We start from the raw sequence: 22,551 nt of genomic DNA on the forward strand, positions 1-22,551 counted from the left end.
TAGTCTCAGCACGTCAGGTGACAGTCCCAAGGGGGTCTCTGTGACCAAACCCGTCACATCAGTCTCCATTTCTCTCCCTGCTGGTCCACGTGGAGCCACCCAACACACCTAATGAGAGAAACATCAGCCCAGGGACAGATCTTCAAAAAGGGTTTAATAAGAAAAAGCAAAAATTCACAATGAAGAAGTGTTAGGGACAAAAAAGCAGGGAAGTTCCAGACTGTCTGATCAATGGGAAATTAGAGGGGAAATCACAGCCCCTGTCTCAGTCAGACTTATTTCTTGCATCTAAACAAAACTGAAATCAAAAAGCTAATTGAAGCAGTTCCCAGGCAGGGATTGTCTCCAATACCCCGTTGGGTCAATGAGCATTTGGGACAGAAAGAGTCTAACCATACAGCATTTACATCCTCACGGGATATTTGATCTGAACCCAGCCATTCTTATATTGATGTCTCAGAGACGCCATCATCAACGTCATCATAACCTGGGTCATGAGAAGATGGGGACAGGGCTTCCCTCTCAGCCCCAGAGGCCCCTTCACTTCTTAGCGAGTGCAGACTCCAGCCTGAAAATAGCAAGCAAGTCACATTACAGTCAATGTATTCATTCTCCATGCATGCGCACTCACATAATGGATGGGCAACATACAGCATGGGCTGTGAATCAGCCCCCACCCACAGTTCCTCTTAGTGGGCCTCTGACATGTTTAAACCATTATCTCTCTCTCTGTTCTTCAAAGAAAACATGTGGGAGCGGATTCTCTCTGTTCTGAGACCTCCCTGGTGCAGGAGAAATGTGGGGATGGCAGTGAGCTGGTGACAACTCCCTGATAGGCCACTGGGAGCTGCTGTAACTCCTGACAGCTGATATAGTCCCTAAGGGACCACACGCCAGCAGACATCTGATGGCTGGAGCAGGGTGGGGACCCTAGCCCATGGGACTTGCCTGGATATCACAGATCTCACCCACCCACACAATGCTCATTCACACGTTATTCCCATCAAGACCAAAGAAATGCACATTTCATCCCAACCCAGTTTCCTTTGAGGTGCAAAGTGGGAGCTCAGTCCTGGGTCCCAGCTCTGATCCTGTGCTAATGGGGACATTTACATATTGAAGAGAGTGATTTCAAAGCCAGGCCGCTAACTAACCCCACCCCAGGGACCTGCTCTTCCCATTACCATCCAGGGCACTGACACCTGGTTTGGGGAAGGGCACTTTGGCCCTGATCCTGCCAATGGGCCCATGTAACTTTGATGATTTGGACAGTCCCACTGAAGTCAGAGAGAGTATTCATGTGAGTAGACTGACAGATGGGATCTAGTATTTGTAGGATCAGGGACCTTATCTAGGAAATCTTCTCTCTGTCTTGATTTCAATCCATTTAACTCTGTTTAGCAGAAGTCAGGGAGGGGACACAGCTGAGAGTTCACCAATAACTGTATTTCAGTGCAGTGACAGTGACCTCTAGTGGCCAGTAAAGGCTCTTCCAGGTGAGTTCTCCACACTCCACTCACCTGTCCGTGAATCCCTGTTCTTGACACTTTCCCCATGGGCTCCCGTGACTTCCTGGGCACTCGGTCCAGAACCAGGGTCATCGTCGGGGTCAGAAATTTCTCTGGCATCATCATAACCATCCCCTGGGTCATCTCCAGGCAGGGCAGGGACCTCTGAAATAATGATGGGAATTAATGGTAATGAGAAGAGGCTTTCCACTGAATAGAGAAATAAGCTACATGCCAGGTGTGGCAAAGGAGGGACTTGTGTGTATTATTTCTTATGAATGCCACATACACCTCAGTTTAGCTGTTTGATATTATCCTGCCAGACTGCACAGGGCAAAACAAAGGAGGCCATTGGAGGGGAAGCAAACAGGAAACATAAAAATAACAAAGACGTGGCTCCTTAAGGCAACAATGAGGGGAGCTGTTAATTGTGGAATGCCCTTGTCATAAACTTAAAGGGAAGGGTAATCACCTTTCTGTATTCAGTGCTATAAAATCCCTCCTGGACAGAGGCAAAGTCCTTTTACCTGTAAAGGGTTAAGAAGCTCAGGTAACCTGGCTGGCACCTAACCCAAAATGGCCAATGAGGGGACAAGATATTTTCAAATCTGGACGGGGGGGGGAAAGGCTTTTGTCTGTCCGTGTGATACCTTTGCCGGGAACAGATCAAGGATGCAAGCTCTCCAACTCCTGTAAAGTTAGCAAGTAATCTAGCGAGAAAATGTGTTGGGTTTTCTTTGTTTTGGCTTGTGAAATTTGCTGTGCTGGAGGAAATGTGTATTCCTGTTTTTGTGTCTTTTTGTAACTTAAGGTTTTGCCAAGAGGGATTCTCTATGTTTTGAATCTGACTGCCTGTAAGATTATCTTCCACTCTGATCTTACAGAGTTGTTCTCTTATCTTTTTTTGTTCTTCTAATAAAGTTCTGGGGTTATTTTTAAGAATCTGATTGGGGTTTTGGGGTCTTAAAAATCCAAGGCTGGTTTGTGCTCATCTTGTTTATTCTCAAGCCTCCCCAGGAAAGGGGGTGTAAGGGCTTGGGGGGATATTTTGGGAAATAGGAACGCCAAGTGCTCCTTTCCCTGGTCTTTGTCTAAATCACTTGGTGGTGGCAGCACACTGTTCAAGGACAAGATGCAATTGGTGCCTTGGGAAAGTTTTTATCCTAAGCTGGTAAAAATAAGCTTACGGGGTCTTTCATGTGGGTCCCCACATCTGTACCCTAGAGTTCAGAGTCGGGAGGGAACCCTGACAGCCCTTCCCTGGCTCCAGCCAGGCTACTTTGGGTTAATTCTTCCCAGCCCTGAGCTCAGGATCAAAGGGCAGACTAGGGAATGAAGAGGGTGGAGCAGCAGTAGCCAAGGGGTAATGTGGCTTCCAGGAGGCAGATTCATCATTGCTCACCTCGGCTGTCTGGAGTCTGGAGTACGTTTCTCAAGGCAGGCTCCTCCACATTATCGTAATCCAACTGAGACCCCGCTGGGGAAGCTCCCTCTGGAACAGCAAACGTCTCGGTCAACTTCCCCTGAACACACCCATTTCCCCAGCAGGTTTTAGTTCCCCATTAAAGGCCTGTTGTTTTCGAGTTTGGGCTTTTCATCATAGAGTCTGGAGGGGAAGTCACAGGGTGACCCAGGGGAAAAGGGAGAGTCATGGACATTCTCTCAAACAATAATTGTGCCACCTTTATTTCCTCAAAAATAACTAAGACTCTGCCCTGCCCACAGCATCCAATACCAACTTTGTCATGCCCTTCAATGAGATCAGGATCTATGCTGGTATTGAGCTAACCCTGGACCTGTTTCATAGATTCATAGATTCATTGATATTAAGGTCAGAAGGGACCATTATGATCATCTAGTCTGACCTCCTGCACAATGCAGGCCACAGAATCTCACCCACCCATTCCTGCAATAAACCTCTCACCTATGTCTGAGCTCCTGAAGTCCTCAAATCATGGTTTAAAGACTTCAAGGAGCACAGAATCCTCCAGCAAGTGACCCATGCCCCGTACTGCAGAGGAAGGCAAAAAACCTCCAGGGCCTCTTCCAATCTGCCCTGGAGGAAAATTCCTTTCCGACTCAAATATGGCAATCAGCTGAACCCTGAGCATATGGGCAAGATTCACTAGTCAGATACCCAGGAAAGAATTCTCTGTAGTAACTCAGATCCCACCCCATCTAACATCCCATCACAGGCTGCTGGGAGATAGTAGCTGCCACACCAGAGCTGACCATTGTGAATTCAACTGAACTCTATAAAGACATGGTTTAAAGTCCTTACATTATATGGGCTGGATCGTGAATTCGGCTATATGCTCCTGTCGAGGAGGCAGGGGGCTAAGGTCATGGGGCATAGATCAGGGGTTGTACAGTGACAAGTGTCAGCTGTGGAAGTCAGATTCTTTCATACAGTGTGAATATTTCTCTGCCAGGTTCCCTGCAGCTCCTCCCCTGGGAGAGAGCACAGTCAACCACACACAGAAAGGGTCAGGATTTGTTCACATTTCCATCAAGAGCTGGACAGAAATCTTTTGTGTGTCTCTGTGTCCACCCCCATCCTTGTTACCTTGCTTTGATCCAGGATCATTTTCCCCCTCGCTGTCCCCGGTGTAATACTGCAGCTTTGTCACTGAGTCATCTGAATAGGAAACTGGAGAAAGGGTAAATGGGATGTTATCACAGTAAGAGCAGTGAAACTGGCTGATGGGCAATGCATCTGGGTCCTGGAGCAAGATTTATGGTCTCACTATATTGCTTCTTCAAGAAAAGATGCTGAATTCACAGTGACTGAGTGGTGAGAGGCTGACACAGACTTTCTAAGCTAAATATCAGGGGTTTTTTTGTAGTAAATGTGGCTTTGGGGTGGATAATTCAGACTGGGAAGATGCTGGGAACAGCCATATTGACCTCATGAGGTGAGGCAGGAACTGAGTGAGCCTTTTACCATGGCATCCCCTCCTGTGGGTTTCATTCAAATCCTTCTCATGAACTGGGGAGCCTGTTTTGAGTCACACTCAGGGTGTAAGAATCTCTTTAGAGAGGAATGTTTATCTTCTCCTCCTGAATGTTGCTGCTTCATGGCCTGATCCAACAGAAAATTATGGCTAAGGCTGCTGGTCTAGATCTCCTCAGCCACAGACATGACTCCCATTTTGTTGTGCAAGATACTCCCCCTCCCCCGACTTTTTGCCAGATAAGGCAACACCCCTCCCAGGATCAGAGTCTGTGACCAACCCCCACCATTAGCAGAGAGGAGAATGTGCATCTCAGAAGTAGCCTCAGGGAGAAGCACTGACCATGCTCAGAGTGCCCCACAATGTGCTAAACTGAGAGCAGCATCTTCCCCCCTGATTGACATTCAGTCAAAATGACGTGAACAGTCACTTTCCTGACCGAAAACTAATTACCCCCTACGGCTTCAGGATGTACTGATGGGCCTGACTGTCCTCAGAATGGGGCTAGCAGAGTCTGCTAGGGAGGAAACTCATTCATCTCAGTCCAGTAACTGGCTGGTCTCTTCACAGACCCAGCATCTGCAGCCATCCAGGACTCACAGGCTTGAAGGCTGCAGAGATTTAGCTCTAAGTCAGAGATTTAGAAGGCAGAGTGCATTAGAGATTTTCTCCCTGTTAGGAATGACACACACAGACCTGAGCAATCAAACATTTCCTGCTTCTTTCTCATCAGGTTATAATCAATCTCCTCATACACGGCCTCAGAGAAAGGGTCCAAGGATCTTCTGGAGCCTGAAAACAAAAGGCAGGGTTTGCACAGGGTCAGAGAAGCTAGGGATGGGAAACCCTATGAGATCATCCAGCCCCTGCCCCCGAGTCCAGTGCAGGACTGGTTCCTACAGCACATTCCCACTGCTCTCTCCAGTTTAGATTTCAGCATCCCAGGTGACAGGGACCATGTCCCTGCCATATTTGTTCTATTGGCTATTTCACTGTCATTAAGTTTATCTTGATATTCAACCTTAATGGTCCCTTCATAAATGTATCCTATTACTCCTACTACCACCCAAAATCATTCCTCTCCTATCCTGGTGCTCACACCTATGGGCAAAATAGTATATGTACTGCCTAGAGACTGTGTGGGGAATAATTAGCTAATATCTGTGCAGTGCTTTAAAAATGGAAAGTACTATCTACATATCTTTTTAGGTGACGACTTTGAGGAACTGTCCCAGACTGAGGTGTCATGAGAGGAAGTTCTGGAACAAATTGATGAAGTAAACAGTAATAAGTCACCAGGACCAGATGGTTTTCACCCAAGAGCTCTGAAGGAACTCAAATGTGAAATTGTAGAACTACTAACTGTAGTCTGTAACCTATCATTTAAATCACCTTCTGTACCAGAAGACTGGAGGATAGCTAATGTGATGCCAATTTTTTAAAAAGGCTCAAGAAGCAATCCCAGCAATTACAGGCCGGTAACCCAAACTACAGAACCAGGCAAATTCGTTTAAACTACAGTAAAAAACAGAATGATCAGACACATAGATGAACATGATTTGTTGGGGAAGAGTCAACGTGGTTGTTGTCAAGGGAAATCGTGCCTCACCAATCCTTTTGGATTCTCTGAGGGGGTCAACAAGCATGTGGACGAGGGGGATCCAGTGGATATAGTGTACTTAGATTTTCAGAAAGCCTTTGACAAGGTCCCTCACCAAAGGCTCTTAAGAAAAGTAATCTGTCATGGGATAAGGGGGAAGGTCCTCTCATGGATCAGTGACTGAGTAAAAGATAGGGAAAAAAGGGGAAGAAATAAAGGGTCAGTTTTCAGAACAGAGAGAGGTAAATAGTTGTGACTCCCAGAGGTCTGTACTGGGACCAGTGCTGATCAACATATTCATAAATGCTCTGGAAAAAGGGGTAAACAGGGAGGTGGCAAAATTTGCCGATGATACAAAACTAGTCAAGATAGTTAAGTCCAAAGCAGACTGCGAAAAATACACTGGGGTCTCACAAAACTGCGTGACTGGACAACACAATGGGAGATGAAATTCAATGTTGATAAATGCAACATCTTGAATACTGCGTGTAAATGTGGTGACCCCATCTCAAAAAAGACGTATTGAAATTGGAAAACATTCAGAAAAGGGCAACAAAAATGGTTAGGGGTATGGAACAGTTGCCATATGAGGAGAGATTAATAAAACTGGGACTTTTCAGCTTGGAAAAGAGATGATTAAGGGGGGATATTAAACTATAAAATCGTGACTGGTGTGGAGAAAGTGAATAAGGAAGTGTTATTTACTCCTTCTCATAACACAAGAACTTGGGGTCACCAAATGAAATTAATAGGCAGCAGGGTTAAAACAAACAAAAGGAAGTATTTCTTCACACAACACACAGTCAATGCCTGTGGAACTCTTTCCCAGAGGATGTTGTGAAGGACAAGCGTATAACAGGGTTCAAAAAAGAACTAGATAAATTCATGGAGGATCGGTCCATCAATGGCTATTAGCCAGGACGGGCAGGGATGGTGTCCTTAGCCTCTGTTTGCCAGAAGCTGGGAATGGGCGACAGTGGATGGATCACTTGATGATTACCTGTTCTGTTCATTCCCTCTGAAGCGCCTGGCATTGGCAACTGTTGGAAGACAGGATACTGGGCTAGATGGACTTTTGGTCTGACCCACGATGGCTGTTCTTATGTTCTTATATAAGGGTAAATCTACACTGCAATCCGGAGGAGTGATTGCAGCACGCATAAACACATCTGAGCTGGCTTTGATCGAGCTAGCCACGTGGCTGTGTCAGCACACACAGCAGCACAGGCTAACCTGCCGTGTACAGCCTCGCCTAGGAGCCTGGGTGCACACTCCAGTGGCTAGCCCACGTCACGGCCATGCTGACGCAACTACACTGCTGTTGTTATGCCAGCTAGCTTTCACCGAGCTAGGTAAAAGCTAGCTTGGGTATTTCTACATGTGCTGCAATCACACCTCTCATTGCAGTGTAGATATGCCCTAAATGCCTAGTAGAACTGTCTGATCTCTTTGGCCATAATCACACAAGCTCTTTTGCAGCATTTCTCCTTCCTGGTACCCTCCCTCCTGCTGTATCTCTCTATTCCGGATCTTTCCCTCACATGGATTTTCTTGTACTTTTCTAAATGGAATCTCAACATGTTATTTTTCTAAGAATACTTGAAGTCTCTTTGTATTATTTTCTCCAGTGAGGCGGAGTGACCTCCCTCCCCACTTTAGAGCGAGGGACCACTACACTCCCTCTGGTGGGCGGAGCCAAACCTGCCCTGCCCCCATCGCTGGAATTACCAGGGCAGGACAGGAAGTATAAAGGGAGGGCCTTGCATCTCATTGGAGTGGGAGCTAGGGAAGGAGACAGAAGTCTCCAGCCTGCTGCAGAATTCTGGAGCTGGACCTGCACTAGGCAGCATCCTGTCCCCAAAGGAGACCGACCCTGGAGAGAAATTGCCGGCACTGCCATTGTCCAAGTACCCCGACGAGACCAAGGACCCGGGCACTATGAAACCCCTCACCCAGACGCTGGTAGGAAGTAGCCCAAGGAAACTGGACTTTGGTCCCGTTACACTGTCAAAACCCGAGTCAACATGTTTTAGCTGGATCCCTGCTGACCCAGTGGCGGAACAGTCCTCCGCTGTTAGGGCCCCGGGCTGGGACGCAGTGGAGTAGGGTGCGCCAAGGTCCCCTCATCCCCTGCTGCCAACCCCATCCCTGGGGTGGCAGCCTCCCCACATTAGGCCAAGAGGTCTGCTGTTGGCCAGAGCCAGGTCATCAAAACTGTCTGTTTGGTGCTCTGCCCTGCCTGAGTCCCTAGACTGTTTGGTGCTTCCTGCTCTTCCCCACCCAAAGACCCAGACTGTGTCTTTGCTGCCTACCTTAGCCAAGAGGCTTAGGCAAAGCCTGCTTCCCACTCTGCCCTGCCCAGAGGGCCAGAGCTTCCCTTATCAACCATGAACTGCTGGCTGTCCCAGCCAGGATGCTGTGGACTAAAGACTGTTTATACTCCACCCCGCCTAGAACGCCAGGGCTCTAGACTCTTGATTGGTGGCAGCTCTGACAGGAGGCTGCGAACTCTAGACTTCTTACAGATCGACGCAGCAAGTGGGAACCGAGCCTGAGTGCTGTTGCCTGACACAGTGAGAGGGTGCGGCCTCCCTCTCCACTTGAGAGCAAGGAACCACTGCATTTCCCCTTTGTATTATTTCTCTGTCGTCCCCACTAATTTCAACTCCTCCCAATGTAGTGTCATCTGCAAGTGTCACTGCTGTGCTGTTCATTTCCATGGCCAGATCATAGCTGAAGATATTAGATATGACAGGACTTAAGATGGTCCCTGGATCCCCCACAAAGCTCTCCCTGACATGCACACCTTGTGCAGGTTACAGGACTGCTACTAGCAGGCCAGACTTCTGTACCAGACATGCACTGGCTACAGAGCTTCCGTGCAAGAGGTACACACCAGATGTGTTCACCATAAGATACGTTAATACTCCGACAGGAATGGCTGAAGTTAGTTTAAACAAGGTATGTTACACACAGTGTCACCTAGTGGCTGAATAGTATAATACAGTTTAGCCTTCCATTACGTCTCCCCCTTTGAGTTCTACATTCCTACCATTTACAACATTCACGTTATCATGGTATCCTTACATTTATATCCTCCTTACGAATATGTATGAACAAAGAATGAAAACACTGTGTGTTGCTTCCAGATGGGGTTTATAGCAGAATGAAAAGAAATAAGGAAAAGAGTTAAAGTGTTGCTGGGTATGGTGGGAGTTTAATACAGAAGTGTACATTTGAAGATTGCCTCGACCCTTATCTCAAGGCAAGGTCAAGCAACCAGATGGGAGGGGCAAGGGGGGTGGTGGGCAAACATAAGAAACACTAAAAAGCCAGAAGAAAGGTGACCCTGGCTGAAACATAACCTTACTCCTTACCCCACCCATACGGTACAAAAGAGGTGGTACCAAAGTCCCCATACTACGATCCTCCAAAACGGAACATGACCATAAATTGTAAGGGGTGGGACCAAGGGATATAATTAAACCTGCTAAGAAAAAGAAGATGGGAAAAAGGACAGGGAAAACTCTGTGACATACAGAGCTATGGATATGCTTGCCTGATTAACCCCACTAAACATTGCATTGCCTGCACTCAGACTATGGTCTTCTGCTTTCTGTTTGTGTGATAAGAACCAAGAGAGGGGTGAGGGAAAAAGCCCTAACATCTCTCAGTGGTACTAGTTTTCTAATTACCCAACCCAAACACGTAACAACTTGGTCATCTGGCTTTCCATCAGTAGCAATGACTGCCTGAGGCCTGTTTGGAATCTCTGAGTTTTCTTCCTCTTGTTTCGGATCTGCCATCTGTAGAGTTTGCTCTGTTGATTGTTCTTTCTGAGGTACACTGTATGCTCCAGCATTTTATCTTGAGTTTATTTGTACTGGGTCTCCTTTCAACTATCCACCTTTCTAGTTCTTCCGCTTTTCTCATGAGGCCCATCATGGCTGCCACACTGAGGTGGAGAACGCTGTTGGTCTTTGATTCTTTGATCACATGCACTCTGAATGAGAAGTTTTTCTCTTTGAAAGAGATTTCTGTGGTGAACTGTCCCATGCAATTCAGAATGCCTCCAGTGTTAGTCAGAGCTGTGGCAGGTAACTTCATCTCTGGGAGGGGTTGAAGGTGATTGTAAGGCCCTTCTGAGATGACTGTTACATCTGCTTCTAAGTCCATTTTAAAGTCCATAGTGTTTCTCTGAATGATCAATTTCACTCTCCAGGCAGGCTCTGTATCTTCACACAGGATAGATCCAAGAAACAATAGCTCTTGATTGTCTGTCTGGAATATGAATCAATTCCCTGACTGCGTTCATGTGGCAAACAACTGCAAAAAGTCCATGTTTCATGCATTTAATATATCCTGAATGTTTGAGTGGAATTTGCTTCTCTTAGCCAGGGAGTTCTCCCTCTTTACCTCACCAATTTCATGGTATTAACTTGTTTCATTCAGGCTGCGTTTGTTAACAGCTTCTAAGCTAGTTTCTCGTTTTTCAAGTTTGACAAGTTGCTCTGGGTTTTGCTGTCTCATGAGCTCAGATTGCTTTGCAATTTGAATAGCAGTGTGTAGGGTGAAGTCTGTTTTGAATTGTAGCTCCTGTGAAGGATTTTTATCTGTTAACCAATAACCAGCCTCTCTCTGATGTTTACATGTTTGCTGTTCCTGAATCACAGTTTTCAGCCAAGGCATGCAGAGCTCTTATAAACTATTCAGCATTTTCCCCTAGTCCCTAAATTCTCTGGTGAAAACATGCCCTTTCATAAACCACATTTCTCTGAGGGTACAGTAGAAACTCAGAATTACAAACACCTTGGAATGGAGGTTGTTCATAACTCTGAAACGTTCATAACTCGGAACAAAATGTTACGGTTGTTCTTTCAAGACTTTACAACTGCACATTGACTTAATACACCTTTGAAACTTTACTATGCAGAAGAAAAATGCTGCTTTTAACCATCTTAATTTAAATGAAACAAACACAGAAACAGTTTCTTTACCTTGTCAAATCTTTTTTCAACCTTTCCCTTTCATTTTTTTAGTCGTTTACATTTAAGACACTACTGTACTGTATTTCCTTTTTTTTCCTTTCTTTCTTTCTTTTTTTGGTGTCTGGAGCTGCCTGGTTGCATACTTCCAGTTCCAAATGAAGTCTGTGGTTCACTGGTCAGTTCTGTAACTTTGAGGTTCCAGTGTATAAAGTATGCATCAAACAAAGCCAGAACCCTTTCATAGTCATCTTTGTGCCAGTCTTCAGGAAAATCAAAGGATTGAAAGAAATGCTCTGCTTGCTTCCAAATAGCACAAAGTAATCACCATACCTGTATAGCTTCAGTTTCCTTATGGAGTTTTGTAGCAATCTGAAATCTTGCAAAATGCTGCTTCTAGTCTGTAATTTGTGAAGGTTTGTCAAAGCTGAAGTTCTCTGGTCAACGAAGAGGGAGATGTTGATGAAATCCTGCAACCTGTGTTGCTTTTTTTTTTCCTGTCTCCATCCTTCATTGCTCCTCCGTCTGCAACCTCTGTTGCTCTCTTCCTTCTATTTTTCTTCTCCTCTGGCACTGCTTAACTTGGGGCACCATGTCACATACACCTTGGACATGGTAGGTGGCAAGGCTGCTATAAGCAGGTCAGGCTTCTGTACCAGACATGGACTGGCTACAGAGCTTCCTTTCCAGAGAGATACTCAACAGATGTGTTCACAATAAAATCCCTTAGTGCTCTGCCAGGCATGGCTGAGGTTCGCGAATGTAAGTTGTTACATGCAACACCACTTCGTGGCTGAACAGTATAATACAATTTAACCTTCCACTACACTGCCAACGCCCCACCCCCCTTAGGCACAGCTCCACCTGCTATTTCAGAGGCATTTCACACAGTGACACCAAGCAGGACCCACCTCTGCGCTCTGCCCTGGCACTTCGCACCTGCGCTCCCAGAATGATTAAGACCAGGCAGAGCAGGGCCCCCAGGATAATGCAGATGACCACGGGCACCGTGACTCTTCCACTGTCGGTCGGAGGGCGGCGCGGGGGAGCTGGATGGAAATGAACATGGAAGAGGGAGAGATTATCCTGTGAGAGTCCGGGGGGCCCAGGGATCTCCCCAGTCACTCATTGCACGGCCCAGGACAGCAGGGTAATGAGCTGGGACACAGTCTGTGTGCCATGGGGGCAGCTCACAGGCTGCTGTTTAAATCATGGGCCCTGCCCTGTCAGCTGGAGCCAGCAGACAGGAATTCTCTGGCTCAGCACAGCCTGCAGCTCCCACCCAGGTGTCATTCGCCCCTAGATTTCACAGGCCATGTGTAAGGGGACTGTTGGCCCCTTACTAAAACTCGGTGGGGGTGTTTCGGTTGGCTAGCTCCCAGGACCAGAAGGAAGGGGAAGGGTTGATAGGAAAGCAGGACCTTGAGACTGACAGTCCCCAGGAACAATGGGGAGAGGTGAATGCCCCAAGTCAGCCTGACTGACAGGGCGGGCAGGCTAATCAGGGAGTCAGGAGGACAAGGTGGGTCCTGTCCTCCCTGTGAGCTGGATTGCCTGGGTCAGACAGAGTGGGGCCGAGCTACGGAGAGAGCAGGGGCCTGAGCTGAGCTGCGGAGCAGAGCCGCGCCAGATCCAGAGAGAACCACAGCAGCAGCCCGGGGGAGCAGGTCAGTGCTGGGAGCAGAGTCACAGGAGACCTGTGCTGGGAGCAGAGCTGCAGCAACCAGATCCGGAGGGGCCAGAAAAAACAGCCCAGGGAGCTGGAGGCAGAGCAGCAGCAGCGCTGAGGCAGAGGGGAGCAGGAGCAGGAGCAGGAGGTGGGGCTGGGGCTGGGGCTGGAGCAGTCTGAAGCCAGGTGCGGTGAGGAGCTGAGGAGAGCGAGGGGGACCCTGGGCAGCGGGCCCAGAGCAGGGAGACGCCCCCAGCCAAGAGGCCTGGCAGGCCAGACTTGGAAGGGGATCGTAACCCCGACTGGGCGGCGGCGATGCTGGGAAGAAGGGTCCTGCCACCTTCAGCCTGAAGGCGTGTGACCACCCCCAGAGCAAGCGTCCGACCCGCAGTATCCCTGCAGCACAGCCAGGGCCTGGGCAGGAGGCCTGGGACGTGTGAGGAACAGACTGAACTTCTCTTACAGTCCAGAGACGCTGGTTGTGACGTCCCCGTGCCACAGTGCGGGGTGATGTGTTTTCCTTTAACCTTTCCCACTTTTTCCTTATTTTTTATATCGATTGCTGTTTAATACACTGTATTTCCTTTGAACTGCATGTAATGATCAGTGGGTCAGGGAAGCATCCAGTGCAGAGAGAGCATCTGGGAGTGGGGACACCTTAGCCCCTGCCCTAAGTGACCACAGCAGGGTTGGGGGTCGACCCCCCCCAGGAATCCTGGGCCCAGCCTTGTCTGGGTTACAAGGACTCTGCCAGACAGGAGCGTGGAAGGGGAGCCCTTGACGTCAGGCAGGCCTCTGGGTAAAGGAAGGGGGAGCGAGGACTCAGATCCCTTCGCTAGCCCATTTCACTGGGGTAGTGTATAAGCCAGGAAAGTTCCCCACAATAGTGGGACCATTCCCCTGCTTACTCATGGAAAGGAGCTCCTGTCCTTAGGCTACAGCTTGCAGCTCATCCTCGTGACCCAGCACCAGGTAAATTTTAACTCTTGATGGGAGCGGGGGATGTTTTACCTGTTCTACTCAGTGATGCTGTCGTCTCTGTCACACCTGCAAAGGGAAAGGGAGGAGAGTTGGAGTCTGGAGCGAGTGGGAGCTGATGTGCTTGTCACTGGGTAGCGTCCCCCTCAGATCTCCAGACATCACTTCTACAAACTCCCTCAGAGCAGCACAGGGTCTGTCTGTTAGTGATTTAGGGCCCACGTCCCCCTATGCTGACTAGTAACAAACCAGCACACTGGGGTCTGTGATGGACGCAGGGGTTATGTGGGCTGATGTCTGAGCCAGTATGGCCCCACAAAGCTTCCACCCCCACAGCATCCATGATGCTTCTGCACGCAGGAGATGGGAGGGCCTGGCCTGTGACCAAGGGTGGGCTGGCAATTGGACCCATCCTCCTTCCAGAAAATTACAGCATGTAGCAGAAACATCTCCTGTCACTCACCTGAGCAATTCACTGCAACATCTTCCTTGTGACCACAGTTGCTCTCACCCCAGGGCTTAGCAGGACAGTCCCAGAGAGATGACTCCGTCCCTCTGCAATTCAACGTTTCTACCCAGATGGGACCAGTCCCCTCACCAAATACAGCCTCGCCTGGGACTGGTACAGCAGATCCACAGCCCAGTTGTTTACACACAACGTTAGCATCCGCCATATCCCAGGAGTCATCACAAACTGTTCCCCAGAAGCCACGGTACCAAACCTCCACTCTCCCCGAGCATCTGTCCTCTCCTCCCACGACACGTAACTTCTCCTGATCTGGAAATGCAGAAAACTCACATGTTACTGGGACAGCTGGGAAAGTCCTTCGGGACCAAGAGTGAGACAGTGAGAAGCAGAAATACCTGTGCAGCTTGTCGAGTTCGGGCAGTCGGCAAACAGGGTCTGAGGTTTCTATGCAGAGAAAATGATTAACTGAACAGACCGAGAAGGGTGTGTGATGTAGGAGAGGGTAGGGCTTATCTGTATATTAAACCCCTAAATTTCAGCAATTTTATAAACTTAAATCTAAATCTATTTTGTTTCATAGCTAATGGATTTGTTCCTCAGTGGATTCTCTGGATGTTGAAATCTTTATTCAGCTCGCTGCTGGTGTGTGCGTGTTTGTGGGTATCTGAGTCTGTTCCATCCACCCTGTGTACAGCTGCTCTTGACCCTGTTTGAAGGTAAACAGATTTGTCAGCTGAAACACACCCACATTATTGTGAGGATCCAGAGACAAGAAATGGTGGTATTAGAATTGAGGACTGTACCTATTGGGTTATGGGAAGTGGGCAGCTGCTGCAGCCCTGAAGGGGTTGGAAAAGCCCTGCAGAGGGCTGGGGCTGGGGAAGGAAGTAAAACCCCAGCTGACTGGGGAAAGTGGCGCCGCTGGGGGCCATGTCCCAATCAAGGCCCAGCTGGCTCTATAAAGGCTGTAAGCCAGAAGCCAAGAGAGACCATTCTCTCTAGCTCTGAGGGAGGGACCTGGCTGTAGAGACCTGAACAGAGGACCTAGTTTGGAGCAGGACTGGGGAAATGCAAAGGAGCCGGGGAGCTCCAGCCTAGGAGAGCCCCAGGCAGCGGGCCTGGTAAGGTCTATTAGGTACGGGGGTTGCAGGGGCAGCCACGGGTGGGCAGAGGCAGCAGGTCCAAACCCAATGTTGCCTGTGATGAGTGGCTCATACTGTAGTCTGCCCCAGGGTGCAGGGACTAGCTGGTGACTAGAAGGAGCCTACGACTGAGGTGAGGTAGGGATAGCGGGTGGGGGGGTTCCCCTGGGAGGGGGAGACCCAGAACTGTGGGGTACTTCCAGGGGGCAGCACCCAGTGAAAGGGGCAGCAGGGTCCTGGGAGGGACACGGGAGCCAGCAGCAAGGCGAGACAGGGCTGAAGAGGGCGCTCTGGCGGCTGGAACGCTAAATCCCAAGGACAACCAGCAGCAGGCGCCGCTGGTGAGTCTGTGCCCCGGTTACAAGGACTAAATGAGACTTTAGATCTGAAACAGACTCTCGCCTATACGCACAGACCCCCTTTTTGGGAACTCTGATCCTGACCCAGATTTCACAGCCTGGGTGTCAGGAAGCAGGGGCTGCAGCAGAGCTAGTCTCCAGGCTACTTAACGAGCACAGCTGGACTGTATCAGGCTGCCTGACTGGTCATACTGCCTGATTGGTCAGCCGTCCAGCGCTTGAGTCCAGCAGCCACACCAGCATTCAGCAACTGCTCAGAGCATTTCCCACAGCTAAGATATCTCATTTTCCTGTCTTGTTCACTGTCATACTGTTACCTTGACCCTGGACTTACCCCTTGCCTTGCTCCAGGTAACCTGGTCCTGACCCTGAGCTCCGATTTCTGCCTTTGGCTCTGGCCTCTGGCTCTGACCCTTGGCTCCAACTTCTGGCTACCAGCTCCTGCTCCAACCACTCAGCATGACCACTCACGTCCTGTTCACTGACCTTGGGCCCATCTCTGCTTGTTCATCCCAAAAGTACAGCCACAGAGATTCCCAAATGATGCTCGCTAATGGGAGGCATTTGCAGTGGTGCTGGAACAATTTTTACAGTTGGGGTGCTGAAAGTCAGTGGTTCCCAAACTTTTTACCTTGCCCCTTCTTACCCTGTCTGTGCTCCCTCTCCCCCGAGTTGGGGCCAGGACTGGGCTGTGGATCGGGGTAGGGTGACTCAGGCTGGGACCACACCCCGCAGGGCTAGTAGCGGGACCCCGTGTCTGGGACCAGCATTGAAGCATGGGGCCGGCAGCCGGGACCCCCGCAAACTGATTAACCCCTTGCACCCCAAGTTCCCGTGCCTATAGGCATTTGTAAGCTCTCACTAGGTGATTGCACCGTGTCACACACAGCTTGTATGAATAACTCCCATTTTGTTTTCCAGGTCCTGTATTGAGAATTGACAATGAAAATATGTCTGTCACTACTGTGAATGTAAAACTGTCTCTACTGAAAAGTAAATACATTCAAAATTTCTATCACACCCTTTCAATGAGTAAAAGATGGAGTGGGTGTGTGCACAGTTTCAGAATTACCACTGCAAGAAATATGGGTCTCCTCTGCTCGGTTATCACAGGACTGCTGTTTCCATATGCCTGATGGGCACTGCCAAAGGGACCTGTGCTGCTCACTGCATACAACATGGTCCAGCCATATGGGACCAGAACCTGCTCCATATGCCAAGTCTCTTGCAACCTGCCTTCCATCCCCACAGTTCAGCTGTTTGCAGACAATTGCTGGGGTGACTACAGACATCTGATTGGAGCAAACACTGCCCCACGTCCCATTGTAGAAAACCTCCAGCCGCCCAGCACAGTCACTGTCGCTCACCAGCCTCAAATCCGTGAATTCTAGAAGGAAGTGCACAAAAAGGGAATTTAAATCATCTGATTCTGAAATGAACTGGGGTGAAGAGTGAAATCCCAGCAATTGCTCATCCCAAAGTATAGCCGCCACATTCTGCAGGAGCAAGTGCAGAGAGAATCATTCTAAAAATGAGACTTTCCTGGACACCATGGGCCTATTACAAATACAATGGTCACCTCTGAAAAGTCACCAGTTCCCAGCAGTTGCACACACAGACACCTGCAATACAGCAGTGACTGCCCTCCTGTCATAAATATAAAGGGAAGGGTAAACCCCTTTAAAATCCCTCCTGGCCAGAGGAAAAATCCTTTCACCTGTAAAGGGTTAAGAAGCTAAAGGTAACTTCACTGGCACCTGACCAAAATGACCAGTGAGGAGACAAGATACTTTCAAAAGCTGGGAGGAGGGAGAGAAACAAAGGGTCTATGTCTGTCTGTATGCTGCTTTTGCCGGGAATAGAACAGGAATGTAGTCTTAGAACTTTTCGTAAATCTAGCTAGGTATGTGTTAGATTATGATTTCTTTAAATGGCTGAGAAAATAGCTGTACTGAATAGAATGACTATTCCTGTCTGTGTACCCTTTTTGTAACTTAAGGTTTTGCCTAGAGGGATTATCTGTGTTTTGAATCTAATTACCCTGTAAGGTATCTACCATCCTGATTTTACAGAGGTGATTCCTTGACTTCTATTAAAAGTCTTCTTGTAAGAAAACTGAATGCTTTTTTCATTGTTCTAAGATCGAAGGGTTTGGGTCTGTGGTCACCTTTGCAAATTGGTGAGGATTTTTACCAAACCTTCCCCAGGAAGTGGGGTGCAAGGGTTGGGAGGATTTTGGGGGGGAAAGACATGTCCAAATTACGTTTCCCAGTAAACCCAGATAGTTTGGTGGTGGCAGTGGAAAGCCAGGGTCAAAGGATAAAATTAATTTGTACCTTGGGGAAGTTTTAACCTAAGCTGCTAAAGGTAAGCTTAGGAGGTTTTCATGCAGGTCCCCATATCTGTACCCTAAAGTTCAGAGTGGGGAAGGAACCTTGACACCTCCCAACACTAGAGAAATGCTGTGATATCCCCAATACTCCGGGGTGGGAACCAATGGGAAATGGTGACTTTCTAATCATGATCCCAGTCGGTAGGTAGAATAGTAGAGTGACCATATTTTCTCAAAGGGAAAACGGAACACCCCACGGGGGGCCCAAACCTCCCTTCCTTTCCCCCCTGACACATGGGGCCATCCTGAATGCACCCTGCCTCCCACCCATATAGGGACACCCTGAGGTTCCCCTAGCGCCTCGGCACATAGGCCAGCCTGAGCCCCCCTGCCACCCACGCGTGCGGGGTCAGCACGAGGCCCCATTCTTCCATCCCGCGCGCACAGCGGCCCATGACTCCGCTGTCCTCTCACGTTGGGCTAGCGTTGCCACTGCCCCCCTCCCCCAACATGTTCCCCGCACTCCGCTAGGGGGCGCATCCCACTTTTTTGGCAAAACTGTGCACGTGTCCAATTTGCTCTTCCCAACTCATGATCCGTTGGCAAGAGGAAACGAGAGAAATGCCCAGTTTTGCCAAAACTGTCAGGACAACCAGGGCAGGCTTGAAAAAGAGACTGTCCTGGCCAAAACGCGCTGTATGGGCACCCTATAGAAAAGACAGTGAGGGAGAGGCTCTATCATCCTCAGCTCTCTCCTCAAATGTCTGCCCCCTCCATTAAATCCCCTGGTAACCAGGCTCACGTGAGCATTCCCGGACCAGACCTGAGCAGAGAACTCCCGCGTCCTCTTTGTGTCTGCAGTTGTGCTGGCCCCAGCCCCTGGAAGGACAGTCCCAAAGATTGGATTCATTTCCAGAGCAGTTCACATCGTCCAGCCAGATCTGCCCGGATCCTTGCCCGTAATGAGCAGAGGCAGTTGCATTGATGGCGCGTCCACATCCCAGTTGTTTGCAAACGACATCGGAGTCTGACAGATCCCAGGAATCATCACAGACTGTCCCCCAGCTGCCATTATAATAAATCTCCACTCTCCCAGCACAGCGACCTGCCCCATTCACCAGTCTGATCCGCCTGCTTCCTGCAGGGATAGATCCCAGCTGTTAATATGCAATATGATGATTATTAAATAGCTTCCATGCAAATCAATGATGATGCTACAATGGCTGAGATATTGAAATGCTTTTTAAAATCTGTCTTTAACAAGAAAGACAGAAAAGGAGAAAAGCTGAGTAAGGAAATGAGGAATACTTTTTACAGAGCACTATTGATAAACAGCATGTGAGTGTAAGGGCCTAATTCTGAATTCCTTACTCATCGGAGTAATCCTTAAGGGACTCATCACATGGGTCAGAGCTATTTGTGAGACTAAGCGTTAGCAGAAACAGCCCTTACTCAAAATCTTGAATATTCTCAAACAACTCTTAAATGATAAAAAGAAAAGGAGGACTTGTGGCACCTTAGAGACTAACCAATTTATTTGAGCATAAGCTTTCGTGAGCTACAACTCACTTCATCGGATGCATAAACATCAAGGTGTTCAAGGAATTATTAGGCAATTAATTTACCCAAAACCAAATATTCTTTTCAATTGTTACAGAATGGGGAGGGGGTGACACTGGCTGACCAGGTCATGCTAGAGTGTAGTTAGATCCATTCACTTGTGTAGATTAAAGTAATGGTTAGATGTATGCGTGTGTATTCAGATGCTTAAACATTATGAAAACCAGTGGAATGTTATGGGTATTGTTTTTGAGTGTCTATTCCTGTCATAATGTAATGCCAAACATTTACATGATAAATACACGTGTAGCTAAATAACTCATCAAATAAATTTTGTGAAATGCGAAGGATTTAAGGACTTTAACAGAAAATGCTAATTTCAAAGGAAATAGCCACTATGAATAAGGTCTGAGGTCAAAAATCTAAGTGCATTTCTCACTCCCTGTCATCAAAGGAAAAGCCCACATGGGTAGATTGTCAGTTTGTTTTCTTATGTTCTTATGTGAGAAGAAGAAGATATAAATATGGATTCAAAGAAAGATCCTGTATCTCTAGACTGTTTGGATTCTAACAGAGAAGAATAACTGAATGAGAAGACAGAGATCCCCAGAGTTATTCTGGGTAGCCCTGTGTGATGGGGTGAGCTCCCCACACTAGCCTTGTAAGAGCTGGTATGGGCCAGGTGGGCCCAATCAGCTAATTACGCTGCAAACGGTGGAGGTTTAGGCTGGAATCAGCTGGTTAGAGAGTTTCACCTGTTCAGGAACACGTGGGACCTTTAAAGCCAGGAAGGTGGCTCCAGATTGGGCTGTTGGGAAAGACTGCAGTAAGGCAGACAGCAGTCATGCCCTGGGAAGAGGGAGGAGTGTTTGGGGGCTGCAGGGAGATAGTCTGTAGTTATTCCCTGGGAGGAGGATTCTTGGGGCTGGCACACTCAGAGTGAGGAGGGGAACCAGAGTATAGGAAGCAGTCATACAATCATAGAAGATTAGGGTTGGAGGCCATCTAGTCCAATGCCCTGCTCAAAGCAGGACCAACCCCAACTAAATCAGTCCAGGGAAGGAGCAGTGTGGACAGAGAGAGGAAGCCCAGAACTGCTGAGCTGTCCCTGGACTGGATCCCAGAGAAGAGGGCAGGCCTGGGTTCCCCTACCAGCCACCGAGGGAGTGGCACCAGGGCAGTGAATGGGAAGACAGCCTAGGACTGTTGATGGATTGAATCCCATCAGGGGGAACACTGAGTGACCTAGCTGGAGGGCTAAGTGACAAAGAGGATGCTGCAGGTCCTGGAGCAAGAGGCGCTGCAAACCAGAGTGAGAGCGATGGTGTGCAAACTGTGGATGGGCATTGGCCTCGAGAGCTAATCCTCAGAGTGACAAGGAGGAGATGCCAGACCGGCAGTGAGTGGAGTACCTCATGACACCCTGTAAAAGACTTTGGGGAAACTGACAGTTTATTACATCACTGCCACCATTTGGAGTTACAAACTGATTTCCCTGTTGTTATATTTTACCTGCTATAGCCTCTCAATAACCCTCCTTCTTTCTTCTTAGCTAATAAACCTTTAGTTATTTACTATAGAACTGGCTGCCAGCGTTCTCTTTGGAGGAAGTTCTGGGTGACTGACTGGTCCCTTGGGACTGGGAAAAACTTGATGTGGTGTGATATTAGGATTAAGTGACATTTTATCACAACTTTCAGTTTGTCTGGGTGGCAGGTTAGGCGGTCTGTGACTCCATAGTGAGACTTGTATAGTGATCCAGGAGTTCACGTTTGCGACTGGCTTGGTGAAATCTAATGATAGAACACACCACCAGTTTGGGGTATCTGCCCTTGTTTTTTGAGTCTGCCCTGCGTTAGTCACTTACAGTGGTGAGCCACTCCAGACAGCATGACAGCAGGTACCAGAACATTAGAGAAAAGGAGACTTGGTACCACTTTATTTTACAAATAAAGGGAAAGACAGGCAAATTGTCTCTGTCTGTGTACAATAAAGTCCAAGACACTTAGGGCCATATTCTACCCTGCTGAAATCAACTGTGAAGCTCCCACTGACACAATGGGAACAGAAATGGGCCCTTAATGTGCTGTAGTTACCCTGCAGTTGGAATGGGCATGAAAAATATCAGTGCAGTAACATACAGTGCATGATATAGGGACATAGTTAAAATATCTGTTACTTGTTTACTTTTACTGTTGAACCTTAATGTAATTATATACCAGCAAAAAGAACAATAGAATTATTTTGTACAATAGTCATGTACAACCAAGAACAATGAAAAAATCCCATCACAGATTTTTTTTTTTTCGTTTTTTTTTTTAACCTTTAAATGATGGAAAATTGCACAGTTATAGGATTAGGACTTCACAAGGTCACATTATAAAAGCAACTTTGATGTATTTCCTAAGTGACAGAGGGTTAGATCCACAAAGGTACGTAGCTACCTAACTACCTCTTTATAAATACATAATAAATAAATCACTACATATTTATTGAAGCAGGGACTTGACTCTCCCATATCCCAGGTGAGTGCCCTGGCCACTAGCTAGAATCAATCTCTAGCTTTTTTTCGGATTCAGTGACTTATTATTTGTACAAAGTGGAACATTTCCAGCAGGAGAGACCCACCCCAGCACAGTCTAGAGTGACTAGGGCACTCACCTGCGTTCACGTCCCTGCTCCAAATCAGGCAGAGCAGGGATTGAATGTGGATTTCCCACCTCCCAGTTGAGTGCTGTAACCACTGGGTCACGTGTAAAATGGGGAGATGAGAGAGCTGACCTGGCTTACGTGCCTAGCTCCAGGAGTGGGTTCATGACTGAGGTCCCTGAGCAGAGATAGGTGCCTACCTCTACCTGTGTGTCAGGGGGCTGAGGCTTTGATCAATGGCAGGTTGGCAACGAAATAACTTTGTGTATCTAGGCCCTACTCCCTTCCTTGGCATTTCACTGCTGACAAATGTAGGTGGTTCCCTGTTCAGCTTTCTGGCTTCTGG

General features: G+C 48.1%; 1 protein-coding gene across 1 annotated transcript in view; it reads right to left on the reverse strand.

The window, feature by feature from the left end:
- Positions 1 to 203: 203 nt before the first annotated feature.
- LOC144268587 (scavenger receptor cysteine-rich type 1 protein M130-like) overlaps positions 204 to 22,551 on the reverse strand; it is a 73,984-nt gene continuing 51,636 nt past the window's right edge. The window contains 9 exon segments of the mRNA XM_077823615.1: positions 204 to 568; positions 1,521 to 1,673; positions 2,911 to 3,000; positions 4,075 to 4,146; positions 5,159 to 5,254; positions 11,959 to 12,096; positions 13,728 to 13,793; positions 16,737 to 17,051; positions 18,820 to 19,134. Of these exon segments, the coding sequence (XP_077679741.1) occupies positions 444 to 568; positions 1,521 to 1,673; positions 2,911 to 3,000; positions 4,075 to 4,146; positions 5,159 to 5,254; positions 11,959 to 12,096; positions 13,728 to 13,793; positions 16,737 to 17,051; positions 18,820 to 19,134 (1,370 nt within the window). The 3' untranslated portion in view covers positions 204 to 443.

Source organism: Eretmochelys imbricata, chromosome 1 (genome assembly GCF_965152235.1).
Source record: "Eretmochelys imbricata isolate rEreImb1 chromosome 1, rEreImb1.hap1, whole genome shotgun sequence".
Lineage (NCBI taxonomy): Eukaryota > Metazoa > Chordata > Testudines > Cheloniidae > Eretmochelys > Eretmochelys imbricata.